Here is a 19,504-nt window from a genome sequence, read left to right as displayed (position 1 = left end):
GACTGATGAGGGAGAAAGATAGAAGCTGTAAAGGGACATTTCTAAATGTGTCTCCTGTACAAACAGTGCTTGAAACGTGTGCTCAGTAAGGCCCTGCACCCACAGGTAATATGAAGGAGTCTACTGCACACCAATATACAGTACGCACACACACACACACACACACACACACACACACACACACACACACACACACACACACACACACACACACACATATAGACACTTGTACTCCAGCACCTTGTAAGGAAGAGTCATATTATCCCTTTGGTTATGAGGGGTGGATCCTAATCATTGCTATTAACTGACACTCTTTTCTTTCAGCCATAATTATTCTGCAGTATAAACAACCTGATATTGCTTTTATACCGACCTTGAATTTACTGCTATGAGGACAACAAAACAAATACTAACTTTTTGCAGTCCTAGTGAAAAAGTGCATTAATCACATTCATTATTACTTTATGTTACATTTACTGCTAAAACAGTTACTTTTTAAGACATTGATATATTTCACATGAATAAAATCTACCTTCAGAGTAATTTGATTACACAAGATTATTTACAGACTTGAACAACAGAGAGATCTCTATGTAATACATCCTCAGCAGGGAGTACAGAAACTAAACAACACAGGAAACAAAACAAGACTCAAAGTTTATAGCCACACTAGCGGTTCCAGACAACAAAATGTCTGGATGGATGAATAACTGAGAGAATTTTACTGTTCTTAGTTTTGCCTGAAGGTGGCGCCAGAAGAAAGTTCATGTTGTCAGCTAAGCACCTACAAATATCTACTCTAGATGAAGACAATACAAGTTGAAAACATCTGAACCAAAAAAAAGCAAAAAAATGTGCAGCTTGAAGGTATATTATTCCACGAATTGGGCAATTAACTAAACTTTAATCAAGTTATGCTTTATATATTCTGTAATGTAATTTCTTTCATTTCACATTACTTTCAGAATTACCAAACAGCAAAACATTACTTGTTTACTTATTTTCCTTACTCAGCTCAGCTCTGCCAAAAGGTGCCTCTATACGACTCCCAAGCCTCTACATCCACATTATGTGTTACAAGAGAGAGATGGAGCTCCTGTTAAGTTGTAGAGTCATTTAGGACCATGGTTAGCGTGCTGGAAATTTACAGAAGTTATGTATTCTTCAGATTGACTATGTTCTTTGTGCTGTGTCAAGGTGAAATTATGAAGAATCTGCTAACACACTTTAAGTCTCTGCAAACAGCAGCCTCACTCAAGGTCCAAGGACAAAGCGAGACATGACAAAACTGGTCTGTTATTGTCGAAGATGCTGTTCCTGCACCCAAAGGAAAGATAGTATGTAACTCTGAGTGCCTGATGTATTGTATGCTTATGGGAATATTCTGGCTTTTTCCTATAATTTCTCCTCATTATTGAGTTGTTATCTCATGCCTGTCTTTGAGCTTGAAAACCTTGCAGTATGCTCACCTCCCCCTCAGAGGGAGTGAAAGACACCTGTGATTGTTACTTTCTTTGTATAAGATGACAGACATGTCTAACAACCTGACATCTCCTTTGCTCATTAGTCATTTGCATCTCAGGCTTGAATGTGCTGTGAGTCCATCTGCAGAATTAAGAATGAAACATTCTTATGTATAAACTAAGACTGTAAATTTAACTTGTTTTTAGTGCAAACACACAACTTCAGATTTGGTCCAACCGTCTAAACTCTACTTCACCCGCTGGAGCTGCATCTATTCTGCATTCATGTTTCACTGCATGTAGGAACTGAAAGAAATATAATAAGTATGTGAATCCAACAAACAGAAAGAACTATCTTCATCACAAAAATGAGGCTGTCCACTGCTGCGCTAACACAAAGTTTTATTAACTAGGTCTTCTTCAGGCACAAAGATTCCCATGTTTAAAACTTGCAAACGTTCAACTTCACAATATCTGACATCTCAAGATAGCAGCTGTCAGTCTTAAAGTAATATTGCTTCTCAGTCATTATTGGAGATTCCAGCTCTCTTAATAAACACTAACACAATTAAACAAACACGAATGTCAGCAGTGTAATTTGAACAAAATGTAATAACACTGAGTGACGGTTGTTTTACTGCATGTATGTGAGGGGTTAAAATACCATGTTTGTTCAATATAGCACCATATCTTTTAAATTCCAGGCACGTCCATACTTTTTAGCGTCAAGTTGGATATTGGAGTTTATTGGAGTCATAATTACTACCTCCATGTTAACATGGACACTATATAAATATGAGAAACTGGTGATTATGATAACTCCAATCTGTGCTAATGTGGCATTAGGCTCAGCTGGGCTTCATGTGGAATGCTAGTTAGATATTTTCCTTTTAACATTTATCACCTTTGCGTGTTAATATCCTCATCTTTTAGCAGAAGCATGTTTTGCATGTAATTTTCAGTATGGTAGTCTGTTTTGTGTACAGTTAGCATGAAACCAAATCTGTTTACCATGCTAGCATGCTATATTAGCATACATCTGAATGTCTAGCTCAGGCTGACTGGAATTATTTTGAGAGGTGTCCTTTCATGGACTAAAGTGTTGGACAAGAGGAAATTTTAACAGCATTTTGTGGTGAACTGCTTGTGTGGCTAAAAACAAGTAGACCAGTAAACTGAGACAGGTGGGCGGACATCACCTAACATGAGGTGCAACCAGAACACACAGCTCCAGTGAACACAACCAGCTGCTGCCCACACAAGACTACACTGAGATCACACATCAGCTCCACCTGCCGGCAGCATTTTCACATCCCACAACAAGAACGAGTTACACAAACTACAAAATAGATAAGTCTTAAAATATACAATTTCAGTAAGCTTCACACAAGATGAAAATATACAGTATATATACTGGTCACTTTTAAAAGATAAATCTTTGTTATTCATCATCACACCTACACCTGCAAATATACAGGAATATAAATATAATCCATTTTTACCTTAACACCATGGCTTTGAATATTGTGATAAAAAAATAAATAAAGGTATCCTCTCACGTGTAACAGGAACGTAAATGTGCTCAGTTTGAACTTACAGACAGTTTTGCACTAAACTATCGGTGTGAACAAAAGTGAGACATGTGCATGGAAAGATGTCCATCTTAATTTTAGCGGTTCATACCATCTCTTAATTTAACCACAAGTTAAAGACCTTCATCACAAAGAAACCCTGGTATTGCATGACTGACTTAATACTGTCGGCATCGAGAGGTTTATTATTTCACAAATATACAGAAACAGCGTGTACGTGTGTGTTAAGCATTTGTGTGCATGAGGAGTCTAAGGCGTACAGAAGTTCATACTATCAAGTGAGCTGATGAGTTTAATGCTCCATAATTAGGATTTTTTTTGTTTCATAAGTTTCCTACATCTTTTGGTCCATTGCTGATTTTTATGTTCCATTATGTTCATTAAGTTTTGAACATAGTTTGTGCATTCTTTGTGCTACTGTATAAATATTGCTTAGTCACTGTGTGGGACATATTTGAGGGCAGCATTTCAAGTTACGTGTGCATAAATGTTCAAAATAATAGGTCAGCAATACAGGGTTAGTAGTTAACAGTTATCGTGTGCACAATAATTGTCTAAAAATCTTCAGCATCTTTTTGTGCTTTTGTGGCATAGAAATGAAATCAGAGCTGCGTTTAAAGAATCATTCTGGACATTTGTGTCAAAATCACATGAACGAGCTGTGCTTCCTGTCAGTGGATATGATTGCTGAGTTCCAGTCGTATGAGTTTAGTTCACTTTTAATACAATTCAGCACATTAAGTCTTTTATTCTGTAATATAAATATGTAGACTTCAAGTGTTTTATTATTCACTTTTTGCTCTTTGGTGGAGAAACTGACATGAGTGACTTTCTGCAGAGTGCAGTGTGATGGACGATGAGATGGCGGTTTTGATCTCCTCCAGGTAACAAAAATCACATTATCCTATATCATATTAATATACTGTACACTGTTTACAGAATGAACAAGACCAGCACTGGCTACACACAAAACAGAGCAGGAGGTTGATTTAGGGTCCTAATGGAACATAAATGGTGTCTTTAGAGCAGCCTTAAGCATAGTTTACAATACAGAGTGTCCTGTGAAGACAAATCTACACGACAAGAAGTGTTTTGTTGTTCAGAGCAGCAGAACAGAGGTGCATGTCAGCGCTCAGTGCAGACATGCTGTATGTACAAACTAAAATCACTGCATACTGTCTAATAGAAAATAACTTGATCTGTGTTAAACTGTATGGCTTCGACACACAGTATTGCTACGAAGGGCAGTGACGCAAACAGTGACAGGCTTTAAACCTTAAAATAATCAAACTCACATTCATTTTGGCTCTCACCAAGTGAAAACCTGTTCACCCAGCAGAACCATGCCGGCTCTGCTACATTCGTTCTTTCAGATCCCCCGCACTGTGCAGACAGGGACGTGCATTATACCGTGGTGGGGTTTGGGGGGGTGGGTGCTATGTCTGCTGAGGATCCTTATACTAAGGCAAAGAAAAGCAGATCACAGAACTTAACTTTAAATACAGAATAGATAGAGATGCACAGTGTGTCACTGTCAATCTCACCCTGATTTAAGTGTTTGATCAACTCTTTTTTTCCCTGTGTTTAACATATATCTCCATTCTACCTACTTCTCCAGATGCTGGGAAACATGGAAACATTTTGGACATCTTCTCAGGTGGTTCCTCTATGTTATTTTGGGAAGTGTGTGCGCAGATAAATTAGCTACATACAGTTTTATGGCGTTAGCAGGGCAGTGGTGGGGATTCTCTGTGCTGCATTGACCCCCGACTTTATGGCTGAAAGGTAAACTGTGCTAAAGGACTGGGAGTCAGAGGGGTGTTTGGACAGCAGTCAAGAATCAGACTCTGGTGTGACAGGCGTGGTCGGCGTGGTTGGCGTGGTGGGACTGATGGCGGCGTTTTGGTAGCTTGTGCCGTAGCAGCTGTTTGGAGACAGGGAGTTGGGGTCCAGGGGTTTGTTCCCTCCAGGGGTGAGGTAAGCTTTGCGTGTCGGCACCGACGACGGCACCTCGCCGGGCTTGGCGCCGAGGATGGACCGGGCCTCGTCCTGCTCCTCCAGGTTGGACATGTCCTTCATCATGGTTTTACGGTAGGAGACGGACAGCTTGTTGGAGCCGTCTGACATCAGGTTGAAGTGACGGGCAATGAAGACGACAGGGAGAGGAAGCATGGCCACTATGATGAGAGCAAAGCACATGGCCAGCGCCCAGGGAGGGTAGCTCTGGAAGCGCTCCTGAGCCTGCAGACGCACAGAGAGGGTTCAGTGAGGATGAGGAACTTAAAATAGAAAGAAAAAATGTTTCAGAAAAGATGGAAATTCTAGTGTATATTTTATTCTTATCCATGTACAAGGACACAAACATTATCATAAATCATCATCTTTTTGGGGTAAATTATTCATCTGTGGGCCTTGAAATGCTAAAACTCAGTACAGCAGATGACATGTGATCACTGTAATAATAAGAAAAAGAAATGAGTCTAGTTTATTATATCTCCAAATTACAAATGATATCTATTTATCTCTATTCCGAGAACCTGAATTTGAATAGAGAAAAACTCTACAAAACACTAAGAGAAAATGTTGACAGGAAGATATAAAGATTGTTTGACTAAGAAAATAAAGACTGTTGTCCCTGGGTGAAAAGTAACTAATTACATTTACTATGTACTGTACTTAAGTACAGTTTTGAGGTACTTCACTTCTCCTTCATCTTACGCTACTTTAAACTTCTACTCAGCTGCATTCCAGAGAATATTGTTTTTTATTTCATTACATTTATCAGCTATAGTTACTAGTTACTTTTTTGGCCACCAAGAAGTATACAAAGTAGTTAAATAGTAAGGAAATAAATATATAATAATGTAACACTGACAGGCACAACTCTTATACAAAATTATATCAATACCACTAGAAAATACTTACTTTACTTGAGTAAGTAGTATTGTTTAGTAGTATTTTTACATAGCGGCGCTGCTACTTCTACTTAAGTAAAGGTTGGTAACACACACACTCCCACACACACTGACTGACCAGCTCTTGGACCCAGGCGTTGTATCCCGGTGGGCTGATGGCCATCTCTATGACGGTGGCCGAGATGAGGACAATGAGACAGAGAGGGGAGACGTACTTCCACAGGTAGAAATAGATCATGTACGGTCGGAAACCCAACATGTCCTCCAGATCCTGCATGAACCTGAGACAGAGGAGCAAACATATTACAGTAATGATCATGTGCCTTCTTACATTTTATACCTATTTAACACACTAAGTGCACTCCCAGGCGGTTGACCTACAGGCAGACGTACCTTTTAGTGCCGTAAATCCAAGCGACAGACACATTTTCCAGGATGACCACAACAGTGAGAGGCAGACCAGCAGAATAATCATCAAACATGGTGACAAAGTAATTCCCTGAGCGCTGAACGAACAACAGGCCACACAGGAAGGCCACGATGCAGCAACCCACTGAAACAAACGCAGAGAAGAAGAAAAATTAGGTAATTCAGAGGAAAAGATGAAAAAAGAGAGAGACTTTGGTCTAATAGATGAGAAAATGGAAAGTAAAATGGTTTTATTGCCAATGAGCTGTTTTGCTTCCATTACACTCAGAGCAATAATACAAAGCCTAATGCAACCCATTCCCAAATGTGCTTTAATCCTTTTTAAGTGCTGAGTAAGGAGCTGAAGCTACTTAAAACATGTCGTGTCCTGACTGGGGGGAGGTTTACCTGTGAAAAGCTCCTTCTGGACTTTGTAGGTGTCGAGGACGGGCGTGGTGATGCCAGTCATGGTGCCGATCATGCTGCCCAGGCCGAGGTTGATGAGCATGAAGAAAAACATGACCGACCAGAATGGAGACGCTGGGAAATGAGTCATGGCCTCTGTGAAGGCAATGAAAGCCAGACCAGTGCCCTGGACGGCCTGTGGAGAGACGGTTCAGAGGAGTCAAGTCTGGTAGGCAACGTGCTGCGGATACGTCTGTAGGAAACTGTGCCTAAGACTCACCTTGTTGAGCTCGTCCTCCAGGACACAAGGATCCAGGCCCAGCTGGGAGAAGCTGCCCTCTTTGACTGTTTTGATGACGCCGTACATCTCAGCATAGTCTGATGTGGTGAGATGAGAGAAGTTCACATGTGGAGGAATGAGATCGTGACTCAGGACGTTTGAGTTGAGGTATCCCAGGATCTTCTCGGCATTCCTACGATGTTACAACAAGAGAGAAACTGTCATAGAAAGTTGTCATGGAAAGTGCTTGAGCTACTGGAGCTACGAGTCTCAATATAAGCTCTAACAGTCAAAACTAGCATTCAGTGTAATGTAAGATAAAATATATGTATTTTTCTGTCTGATTATTCACTCAGCGTTTACATACTTCTTGTTATTCTCAGTCCCAATATTTTACCAATTCAATAAATGACAAATGGCATTTAGGGTTCAACCAACCAGGTTCACTCACTAACAATAACATCAAACACATAAGGCAAATAACCTGTTAAATACCATTAATATTTAGTTTTTATTCCTGTACGCTGTTACAGAGGACTATCATCTGTCATATGACTATGTTTTAGTTCAGCTACATGATGTGGAATTGCTCATTTCAGGGATGGAAATATGTGAGTAATAGGTTTAAGATTTTTTATGGATAGATGTCTGCTGTTCTATTGGTCCACTACTTTGGTCCAGAAATGTCTTGATAAACTGTTGGATGTTTGCCCTTGTGTTTCTCTCCCTCTCTGTTAGTGTCTCTGGGCATGGTGATCCTCCCAGCTTCTCACCTGCTCCACTCAACTCCTCCTCCTGAAGGCAGCCACCACACCTGTGTCTCATCATCTCATCAGCTCAACAGTATTTAAACCCTGACCTTCCACTCACTCATTTCCAGGTTGTTCAGACTTCTTAGCTGGTACTGTGTCAAGGCTCTCTCTCTGCATGGCTGAATACTAAGTGACTTCTTTTACTCTTCCAAGTACCACTTTACTATAATAGGTTTTCTTTTACTTCCTGTGTTTATTAGTTTTGGTTAATCTATCAAACATTTCACGTAAGCAAACGTGCCTGATGTGATCAAGCTTTTTCTTTTTGAATTCCTGTTCTACTCTTTTGCTTTTATGATTTTTTTGATCCACTATCAGTGAATGGTGTAATTAGTAGCTTTTGCAGGTGTTGGACTTACTCCACAACACACTTCTCATTCATGATGTTGGCCTTGAAGCCCAGCACAGCAAATACCACCAGCGTGGCCAGAATGGAGGTGAAGAAGTTGATGAAAGAGACGAGCACAGCGTCAAAATGACAGTTGTTGTCTATCTTGTTGTAACTGGAGAAAGCTATGACTCCTCCAAAGCCCAGACCCAGAGCGAAGAAGACCTGGGTGGCTGCCTCCCTCCACACCTGGGGCTCCAACATCTTCTCCAGCTGTGAGATATAAGGTGTTAGAATCAGGTAAATGATAAATATCAGATATTTTTGTGAGAGAGTGAGAATGAGTGAAAGCAGTCTGACCTTGGGAGTGAACATGTGAGCGATGCCATCCACTGACCCCTTCAGCATTAACCCCCGGACCAGGAAACAGAACAGCACCACATAGGGGAAAAGAGAGCTGAAGTACATCACCTGTAATTAATGGGAGGGAAAAACGGATTTAGAAAAAGGGAAACCAGAGCTCCCCTTCATATTTTTCTCTCATCTCATCATCCCTCCTCTACCTTCCCAGAGGAGGCGATTCCTTTAATGACGGCGAGACAGACGATGATCCAGGCCACAAACAGAGACAGGGTCATCTTGACGTTGAGGCCGCCGCTCTCTGCGATGGTGCTGGTCGTGTTCAGAGTCTGACGGTACCAGAAATAGGTTGTGGCTGAGCTTTTGTCGCACTCCGGCTCCACGACTGCACATGGAGAGATGGAGGTTTTAGTTTGTGGTGATAATGATCATGAAGGGGAAAAGGAAGCAGGTGTGAAGATGCAGTGGTGAGGGCGGAAAGAGGAATGTAATGAGATTGAGAATGTTTGCTCTGGGTCAATATCTCAATTCTCGGCTGGTTTACACCTCTCAGACGTGAGTGAGCTACACAAGGTCGTCTGTGTAGTTTGTATGCAAAGCATGAACCTCCAATTCACATCACCTGAGATGTTTTTCGGTGCACACACAGTATCTATTCTGTTGTTACCTTGGGGAGATGATATACAGGCTAGTGTGTGTGGACTCTCCACATAATATCGCAGATATGGTGCTGATTTATCTATGCGAATGCACACACACAAACACCTACAGATGCAGAAAGCTCTTTATAGACTTATGACAATCTAAATCTTCCGAATTCAATATGTCCTCTGCTAAATTCATCGTTTATTAATTTACTGTCTAGGTTCCCTCCCAATGCTCTGTCTGTCACACTGGGTTTAAATCACAGATGTACAGAGTTTCTGTCCTACTGCTGAAACGTTTTACATTCTGCTGCTGTCCTTCAACATTAGCGTCCTTCAGTCTGAGAGGCTGAGTCTCTGCTCTCCGCCTTCTTACCGGCAGCATGCTCAGCCTTGCTGAGTCACATGCATGCTGAGTGTTTCTTGGCCGCCCTGGGGGGTTATGTTATTATCACCACTAATCGAATGAACTCCAGAGGGTTTTAATCTGGGATTATGTCCATAAAGTTGTGACTGAAAGTTGTGAGGAAGTTACTGCAATTTGCCTGATCCGCTTAAAGGTGTGTTGTTGTGGTCTGATGCAACACAGAGTTAATGCTAAACCTTGCACTGCACTAAGAACCAGAATACACATCTCATAACCTAAAGCAAATTTACCTTTTTCCTGACATTAAACAGCCTCTGTATTTGAAAGGTGCTTTATGTGTGTTAGTATTTAATATCACTCACTAGCAAGTGTCCCGTTCTTTCTGATGGGACATTCGCTCCATGGCAGAGGATACTGAAAGGACTGGAAGAAGTAGAAGATGCTCCAACCGATGATCACATTATAGTAGAGACCCACAAAGCCACACACCTAGACAGATAGACAGGCGGTAAGCAATTAAGTTGTTTACTGACATTTTACAGTATGCTCTCTGCTATGTGACGTAAACAGCCAGCATACATTAACAGGAATTACAATCATATGCTGTCAACTTTTCATGCCAGAATAAGATCTGTACAGCGTGAAAGAAGTATGCAAATGAGGCAGCACGCTTTGTGCATGTCCCATGTTGCTGTCAGTCTTCTGAGCAGTCCTGCCAGCCAGGACATTCAGGAGCTAAATAAGGTTGAGGAAAGCATGAATAATTAAAGTGCTCTCTTTTCAACAGTGATCCTCTATGAGATATTTATAGCTACTTCTGCGCCAGCCGTGCATCACCAAAGAAAAGCTACCTCTCGCTCTCCCAACACGTCAATATCAACCCGTACACCCCGGGAGAGGCTGAGGCAGAGTGAAGGTTGTTGTGGAGACTCGAGATGTAACTTCATCCTGCTCATTACTACATCAGTTTCATGGTCGTTTAGCCTTTTCATACACTACTGCATATATCCATCTATCTTTTATCTATCCAGAAGAGATAGAGAGATAGATAGATTCATGCAGAATCTTCATAAATCACACAGACAGAGCGTTAGCTTGTTTTTTATTTTATCCTTAACCTTATTCAGCAGATGTGTTTCTGTTTAACTGCAGGGTTTGACAGCTGTTCCCCCATTACAACCTCCCCGATTCTTATCAGAGGACCCACACTTTCTCTCCACCAACTGCTCTTCTGAGGCACCATTAAAGCCTTTAACACCTACAGTGCACCAAGGAAAGTATTATCGAGAGTATGTGTTGGGTTCATAGCTATAAAGATGATAGATGATAAAAAATAAAAAAAATGTAATAAGATAAGAATTCACTGCTTCCCTCACCATCAGACTTGACATCCCTATCCCGCCCAGTCGGGGACAGACGTAGTTCCACACCCCGATGCTTCCACGTCGGATCTTCTGACCCACGGCCAACTCCAAGAAGAAGAGCGGGATCCCGATGATGAGGAGGAGGATGAAGTAGGGTACCAGGTAGGCACCTGAAAAACAGGGAGGCTTGTAGCTGAGCTTACACAGCACACTGCGTGAGGTGTTAAATGGAAAATGTGCCCCTTTGTTACAATTTAAACAAAAATGAGGACACTCATCACAGAGATTAAGTGAAATAATATGTTTGGTTGGCAACTCAACACAGAAAAACAAGGATGTCTGCCCTTAATTGTGGTGTCTTTTGTTGCTGTTGTTGTATTTGTCTGGCACAGACACAAAAAGAATTTCTGAGAGGAAAATATATTGAGCTGTTACTGTAGGAATTAACGGATGGCATTTTTACACTGTGTTACACTGTGCAGTTTTTTCTGGTCATTAAGTGTCAGTGGTTTGTAGCACATTGGCTAAAATATGTACAATAATTATGGTTTTTAAAAGTGACAAGTTTAATAAGGTTCCTTCTTAATATGTGCTTCAGTTCTTGTAACACTTGTGCAGTGATTCAACTGTTTTAGATTAATCTCACTTACAAAATGTGCCACAGTGATTCAGTGAGATATACTGACCCCCACCCCCATGTCTACCACCACCCAGCTCCTCAATAATGTTAATAATGTAAGGATCCCGGCTCCACTGATGAATATTCTTTGAATTTCATTTCAATTTTGATGGAAGTCTAAATTTGTCCCTTTGCTGCTTAATCCAGAGAGGCTTAATCAGGATGCAACAGTTTTTTATGTGCGAAGGTTGAGTCATCATCCGGGATATAAAGACTTATAGCAGGCAAACATGTACTACTATTAATACATAAAAAGTGGGAATTACATCCAGTGGCACATGCATCTCATAGTGGGTGGAGTAATGATGCAGAGAGAGGAGGAGAAGGCTGGAGTTTTGGGTCTCGACTGACAAACGCTGAGTAACTTTAAGCAAATCCACTTCATCACAGGTTGTTTAAACTGGAGCCTGTGATAGATGTGATATATAACAGGGTCACAGACATAAAGATGTGACAATGTGGGGAGAAATGATAGAGCCTGTTAAAAGAGAAAGGCCTTGTGAGGGAGGGAGACAGAGGAAAGGAGAGAGGAGCCCACACAGCGATAACTCCCAAACAACACAGACCTTTAATGTGTCTGTAATTGGCCACCAGGCAGCAAATTACACAGTGAAAAATGGCTGCTCGCCAGGCTACATAACCTGACTTGTCTGGGAGTGGGTCTACTGTCAGTAAATTCTCCCTATAGGCAATAAATCCTGCGTATATGCAATAAATCAGACGCGGGCAGTGAAGCTGAAAACACTCAGACCAATGGAAGCCGTATCACGTCTGTCAGTCCGTGATGACGAGGTGTTTTTCACCTGTGGTGAACACAGGTTTACACTGTGAGCCTCAGATTACATGCATCTCTAACAAAAATAAAACCACACCACTATAGAGTTACATTTTTTATTGAGCTCCTCTCTGTTCACCAGAGTATCATCTGAGCCTGGCCTGCCCTGCCGGCAGTAGTAATCAATGGTGGAGCTATATTTGGACTTGGCTGTTTTCTACACAATACAGCTGCTCTCTTCACAGCTCTGTGCTCAGTGGAAGTGTGATGCAGTTTGTGATAGTTGAGGTCAATCAGCCTCTGACGCTGAACAAAACAAACAAGAGACTGAACAGATGTTGATGTCAAATTAGTCTGTGAAAATGTGACTTGTGTTAAATAGGGCTGGGCAGTACCTTTTTAAAGTCAGAATGACAATACAGCAAAAATATGCATTACAAAAAAGTTTTCACAAGTGGCATAAAAAAAAAAAAAGACTATATCTCTGGTTCTGCTGCATGAATTCTGATAATTTTTTAAACTGTCCACTGCGAGTCAAACAATGATACAGTGCAAGGTTAAATAGATGTACTGTTTTGTTACTCTTTAAATACTATTTTTAAATACTGTTTTCATACAAAAAACAGATTTACAGTTCCCATGTTTTTTTTATTTGATATGATCATAGCATCCTGTAAATATACAGATGATCAGTTTTTCTTCTTTCGTAGTGCTCATTGTTTGGGGGAAACTATTGTCATGTGTCGCTGTCTTGTTATACTGGCTTTTTTCACTATATCCTATCACAAGGAGTATCTTATCTCTGTGGGCTTGAAGTTAAAATGAAGTTAAAGATTTTAACATCAGAATGATGTGGAAAAGTAAAGGAGCTAGTTTAGCAGTTCCTGTAGTAATTCCTGTTATTGTAACTGTAGGTGAAATGTGTGTGTGCTGAATGTGCCCTCTACAATGCTGCAGCTCAGCTTATAGTGAGCTTCACCTCCAACTCACCTCCTCCATTCTTTTGGCACAGGTAAGGGAAACGCCACACGTTGCCCAGGCCCACAGAGAAGCCCACCTGGGCCAAGATGTACTGGAGTTTGCTGTTCCAGGCGGGACGCCCATCGTTTTCAGGCACCTCCAGCTGCGGGACTTTCTTCCCAGCAGCCCCTCCGACATTCAGGGAGCTGCTCTTGTAGTCGAGTGGCTCCTCGTGTGCGAGCAGGTCGGCCACTGACTCTGTGACGTGCTCATGGCTCTGCTCGCGCTGCGTCACCTTGCTGTTCTTAGGCATGAGGGAGGCTGAGGGTCGGGAAGGGGGCGGGGGTGGAGAGAGAAAGAGAGAGCGAGAAAGAGACTGGTAGATGCAGAAAAAAAAGAGGTGATACTGGGCAAAGAGTGGAGAAGAGATGGATGGATGTAGCTGTGAGGGATTTTAGCTCTTGGCCTCAGTCCTGCATCAGAAAAACAGAAAGGTCAAATAGAAAATTATATTTCAAGGACATCATCCACATTAAAATTGTAATAATTATAATATTTCCATTATTAGACCAAAATCCCATAAATACACTTCTTTTTAAAGAAATGTGAAGTGAGTCTCCTTGACAAGGCTCATTTGATGTATAGTCATTTTAAGCTTCCTTTCCCTGGCTGTGATCTTTAAATAACAGTTCACACAATCGCTGACACAATTATTTCTCTATTTAGTGCTTGGTTAGGTTCCTAATAAGACCCTGGATCGTAACACATAGTTATGCCTCAGCAGAACCACGAGGGATGTCATCATAAAGACAGGAGACCATTTGTCACAACTGTGTGTTAACTTAACCCGGTTCTTTCAACAAAAACTCAGCAGGGATGTGACCAGACATTTTTATAGTCACTCACACACACACAAAAATCCCCACCACGGTTCTTTGTCTCACACGCAATGTTTCTGGTTCCAAAATATTCCCAATCCTGCAAATTGTTCTATTTAATTTCCCTGTTCTGCAAAGCTTAACTTCAGTGAAGCTTTTTTTTTTTTTTACTCCTGTAAATCCCCTAATCCTCTGAAGCCATGCAGCAACATCCCTCCTCACCCCTCTCTCAGGGAGTGGTTGGTTCAACCCAAACGTAATGGAGGAAGTGAACATGATGCTTTGGTTCTCCTGATCCACACACAAGCCACTGTGGAGGCTCATTACTTATTGAGTGAATGGTTTCTCCATTATAAAAATCTGCTGTACGCTGAAATGCAAAACTGATAAACACTTGTTTATTTACTTGAACACTGTTTTCCATGAGACCAGAGGAGGAGAAAACAAAGGAGTATCAGTAAAGATCCAACAGGAGTTGATCCCTGTGCTGGCAGTGACTGATGATCACCAAAGTCCTGTTAACACGGTGGATGACAGGAGCTGAATGAAGATGCAGCACCCCGAGTGTGACGCAACAGCAGTGATGCACACGAGCCTCAGTCGTCACAAACCTCGTTTGCTGACATCAGCCTTAAACAAAACTCTGTGACTATCAGCAGATTCTCCACCAAGACTACAAACTCCACACAAATCCTCCCAGAGCTCCTGCCAGTGTCAAAGAAAGCCACAAACACCCACATATGCTTTAATATGTGCTCAGGATGTGCATTTGCTTTCCTTGTTTATTCTTTTTTTTTTTTTTTCATCCCACAGCAGATTTCCTCCCCTGTGCATGTCAAGATGAGCCTATGATGCAATAATCCAAGCACGGCCATTCACAAGTCTTCATAATCCTGTGTGCATTAACTGTAAAGCTCCCTCATCTCCCTGCTTTTCTGTCTTGTCATTCAATCCCACACTACAGTATACAAGACACGTAATTTCAATCAGCGGCTGCATCATCCAGCCAACGCTGAGAAATGAAAACACATCAACTCACCCAACCAATAATCCTGCTAGGAAAAAAAATTCAACACACAGTCCAGATGACCCTAGCTGGTGCTAAAAGTCTGACTGTGTGGAGCAGTTTTATACCACAGCAAAGGCATGTTTTCCTGTGGCTGGAAAAAGACTTCATGTGGCAATGTTACCTCTCTCCTCGACTGATCGTGGGTTTGTCCTTGAGCCACATGTAACTTGTGTAAATAACCATCGCAATAAGGGATAATACTCACATATGCAGGGTTTTTCTTTACTACCACACATTGTGCATCACCTCCAGTAAAAACCACACAACTGAGTGTATCATTCTTATTCTGTTTCACTATGGAATTATTTGATATATTTAATTAAGACTAGTTTCACTCAGGAAATGACTGCGAAATGTGATGAGTTTATCATTTAAGTTACAGTTTTATGTTGTTATACATGCTGATATAGACAAAAAAGGGACCAACACTTCATGTGAAAGGCAACATTTCTAAAAGACTGATATTATTACCATGCAAGCATATCATTGCATAATTTTCCCTTTAAAGAAACCATATTTAACACTGGTAACGTCAGCACCAACGAGGTCAGAAGTTCAGCCCTCACCACTTCTGAACCCATGAACACATGCTCTTAACATATCTCTGTCCTCACTGTCAGACACAGACACATCACAAAATCATGAGTACTCTCATCACATATCAGATTGAAGCCTGTGTGTATTATTATGTTTCCATGAATTATAATTGAAGAGATAATAGTGAGGCTCCTACACACCTTCCAGTAACACAATTTAACATGTAACAAACAGCAGGTATCAGCTCCAGTAATCAGTCTTGTTTTAATGACCACACTTGTTCCTTAAACGATTATTGATCATGTGATTAGCAGTCTGCTTTAAAGGTCTGAGCCACAGTTAGAGGTTAATCAGCTGGTTCAAAATGGAAATCACAAAGTATTGAAAGTCTAGAGCCTTTAACAGCCAACTCCTGCTCATTTAACTGGCAACAAGGCAGATTTAGAAAATGGATTAGCTGGAAAAGCATCAGGACATAAACTTCAGAGGCACTTTTCGTCATGAAACCATCAATCTGAAATACAGTTGTCCAGAGCAGCTGCAGGTTGTGGAAAAGCTCTAAGTAATCGACACCACAGCACACTGAGATCACTCACTGTGAACACCAGGTGCCACATCTGGTGCTGATGCTGATCGTCTGCCCACCGCGAGTGATGCAGTGGCTTTTTAACACACAATCAAGGTCAAACGCAGTTATTTCCCGACCCCTGTGTAAACTGGAGCACATTTTCATCCATGATGCACAATTTTTTAACACGATTAAAGGCAACTTCACGCGACTCAAAGCAGGCGTTAGTGTGTGTTAAAGACACGAAACTGAGTAATTTAAACTCTTTTAAAGCTGCCTGTGAACTTCTGCAGAAATAAACAGTCTGCATTAAACACATGCACAGAGGAGGAATGATAAAAAAAAAACAAAAACGAAACAATTCTCACCGTGAGTCTTTAGCAGCGATCAACAATATCCAGGGTTTAATCTGAACAAAGCCGTGAGAGAATATCTGGAGAGAGTCATGAATACATCCGCTGGGCTGCACTTGTGTGTCGGAGTGGTACAGACTGAGCGCTCACAGGACACTGGAGGACGGAGCATCACATGCTGCTCTGCCTACAATTGACATGCAGGGTGGAGAGTCCGCACCGGGGCGCACCGTGACGCACAGAGCGCCGCTCATTATCAGCAATGACAAATTAACACCTGCCGCTCACTTGTTGTGGTTTGAGACTGCATCTCTTACACGAGAATCAGAGAGAGAATAAAAAGAGGGCAAAACTGTGCGCGGATTTGTCAAGGTTATCCACTCCTACCTGAGGAAGTGGTGGTCTGACGCAGATTTCGTCATTGCTGTTTCAATTGATAAAAAATTTAAGCCATTCGTCACTGGCCCGTCAAAGTAGGAGAACAGGATGAACGGTTAACCTGGTTTTAAGTGTCAAAATAGAGTAGAGGATTTGACGGCATCACCCTAAACATGAGTTTGAGATTACAGTAGTGAAACAGAGAGGGAGCAGGAAAACAGACTTTTCATGGCAGAGCAGGTTAAGTGTTGATATTTAAAGAGCAGGTTCACATTTTCTCATGTCTGTCTTTATAAAACATTCACATATCAACACTGAAAGATTTTTCAGATGCTGTAAGCCAGCTGTTCCTCACTGGTCATTAAGACATCTCTCTCTAACACTATTTCAGTGTCAGTGTCTTCCAAACCACTGACCATTTTAGCACTGACCATTTCAACAGTGCCCTGTACTTGTAACTTTGACCAACAAGACATATTAAGATATGCAAGGTATATTGTTCGTTCTGATCTGAGGGCAGACTGGAAGCTGCAGTGATGTGGTGTTGCTTTTCACAGCCTGAGACAGCTTCTGGTGAGTAAAGGAATTTAAAAAGAAAAAGGTTTTATGCTGAACTTGCAACATTTCTTTTAGACTGGTGAGTAAACAGCTCTTAATGCTAACGCTGGGTATTTAGCGATAGCAGAAACTTGGATATAGCACCTTTAAGGTTTGGTTAGGTAGGCTCAAAGGTTTAGGGAGTTTTTTCATGGGTAGACAGTCTCACTCACTGTTGAAGCCTCATATTAGTTTCAGAAAATAGTTATAAACAGAACAAAGAAGGTGGATTTTGCCCCTCAGTGACTTAAATTAGAATTGCTTTCGACAGGGATTTTTTGTGGCCGTAATGAATAGAAGGAAAAATTACAGCAGCCAGTGATGTTTTCAGCGTGAAAACTGTGAACCTGCCCTTTAACTGTCCATACAGAGAAACAGATGATTGATCTGTTTCCCCAGCGCTCAACAATGGATAAGCATTAATAAATGAAAAAAACTCATTATATTTAAATGAACTGTCCTTTATAATAAATGAGAAAGACAGTGAAAGGGAGGAAAGGAACATTTTGTGCTTGAAGTAGAAGAGATGGGTTATTATTACCCTGTCATGACTTTCTAGGCAGGAATAATGTTAATGTAAAAATCGTGTAGAATCTGTTTTCAGATAGGAATCAAATCTGTAATTGAATATACATCTCTTCATGGAAGGCTTTGAATGTGGACGACACTCTAATAACCCCTGACTAACAGCCTTATCCTCCTGATCAAACTGTAAATCTTTGGACTTGAGCTGTGTGGTCATTTCTCCATTGAGACATTGGACAAGCACGACTGCAGCAGACACAGTCACCCAGGGGACCATAAATCATGCACCGTCCACCAGAATATTCTTTAATACCACCAGGATAGTGGAGGAAGATATTATCGAGAGGCCATTTTTCTTCCTGACCTTATAGATTTATTTTGTCCCCCCGTTCCCATACGCCTGCCTCCTTAGTTGTCTTAATCAGATGTGTTTCCTCATCTGCATCTTTATCAGACACATGCATCATCACTGAGTTTGGTCTCATACACAGCATGGGGGAGTAAACATGCAGAATTAAGTGGCTTTAAACTCTCCTGTTTAAAAAGCATTAATACTGTTTGTACTGAACTACATAGTTCATGTCTCATATTCCCTGTATTTCTGTTAACATGCTGTAGGTTATTTTAGGTTGAACTAACCCCGCACCAGAGTGCAGGACAAGCTTGGGCTTGGATCTGTTTCTCCTATTTCTGCAGCTGGTCCTCGCTCTGTGACCGTTTTGACGCACCATCTTTGAGCTGGCTGCTGGGAGCAGTTGCCACAGCAACCTAAGGATCATATGACAGACTTAGTCTCATCTCTGCACTCTCCTTTCTGCATCCCTCACTTGATAAATTGCTTTATTGGAAAACAACAAAAAACATACGTGACCTGCTCTCCTGTTTGGTTGTTTTAAGTGTAGCCTCTGAAGTGTCCATGGTATCCTGTAAGAGACAGAGGGGAATTATTCTCCTTTAATCCAAATCGTAGGTCATTTAAGTAACTGTATTATACTGACGCACTGTTCTTCCCTCTGTTTCTCCTCTCCCTCCTCAGCTCTACATTTTTAGCAAGTTTTTGAAGTGTACAGTCGATCATTTTCCACAGAGACCCCTCTTTCTTTCACTCCACATCTGATAAAAAACAGTCTGATAAAACCAGTTCAAGATAAAGGATCAGAGCTGTGTAGAATCATGACCTACATGCTGCAGGGGAATTTAATGTAAAGAAACACTTTCCTCTAAAACCATCACTGAAGTGCCCTTGA

At 41.3% G+C, this 19,504-nt stretch overlaps 1 protein-coding gene across 1 annotated transcript; it reads right to left on the bottom strand.

Annotated features, from left to right (window-relative positions):
- Nucleotides 1-2,326: 2,326 nt before the first annotated feature.
- Nucleotides 2,327-17,094, bottom strand: LOC108886468 (sodium-dependent neutral amino acid transporter SLC6A17). The gene is made up of 12 exons (XM_018681353.2): nt 16,773-17,094; nt 13,383-13,825; nt 10,951-11,108; nt 9,937-10,063; nt 8,767-8,948; nt 8,564-8,674; nt 8,235-8,476; nt 7,064-7,256; nt 6,787-6,979; nt 6,364-6,523; nt 6,089-6,251; nt 2,327-5,296 (listed from the first exon to the last, which is right to left on the bottom strand). Exons 2-12 carry the CDS (start codon nt 13,663-13,665, stop codon nt 4,889-4,891), a joined length of 2,220 nt encoding a protein of 739 aa, XP_018536869.1. The 5' UTR covers nt 13,666-13,825; nt 16,773-17,094; the 3' UTR covers nt 2,327-4,888.
- Between the last annotated feature and the right edge of the window lie 2,410 nt (nt 17,095-19,504).

The sequence above is a fragment of the Lates calcarifer genome, linkage group LG12 (assembly GCF_001640805.2).
Source record: "Lates calcarifer isolate ASB-BC8 linkage group LG12, TLL_Latcal_v3, whole genome shotgun sequence".
Taxonomy (NCBI): domain Eukaryota; kingdom Metazoa; phylum Chordata; class Actinopteri; family Centropomidae; genus Lates; species Lates calcarifer.
Note: the sequence above shows the minus strand (reverse complement) of the source record. Positions and strands in the feature narration are given on the sequence as shown.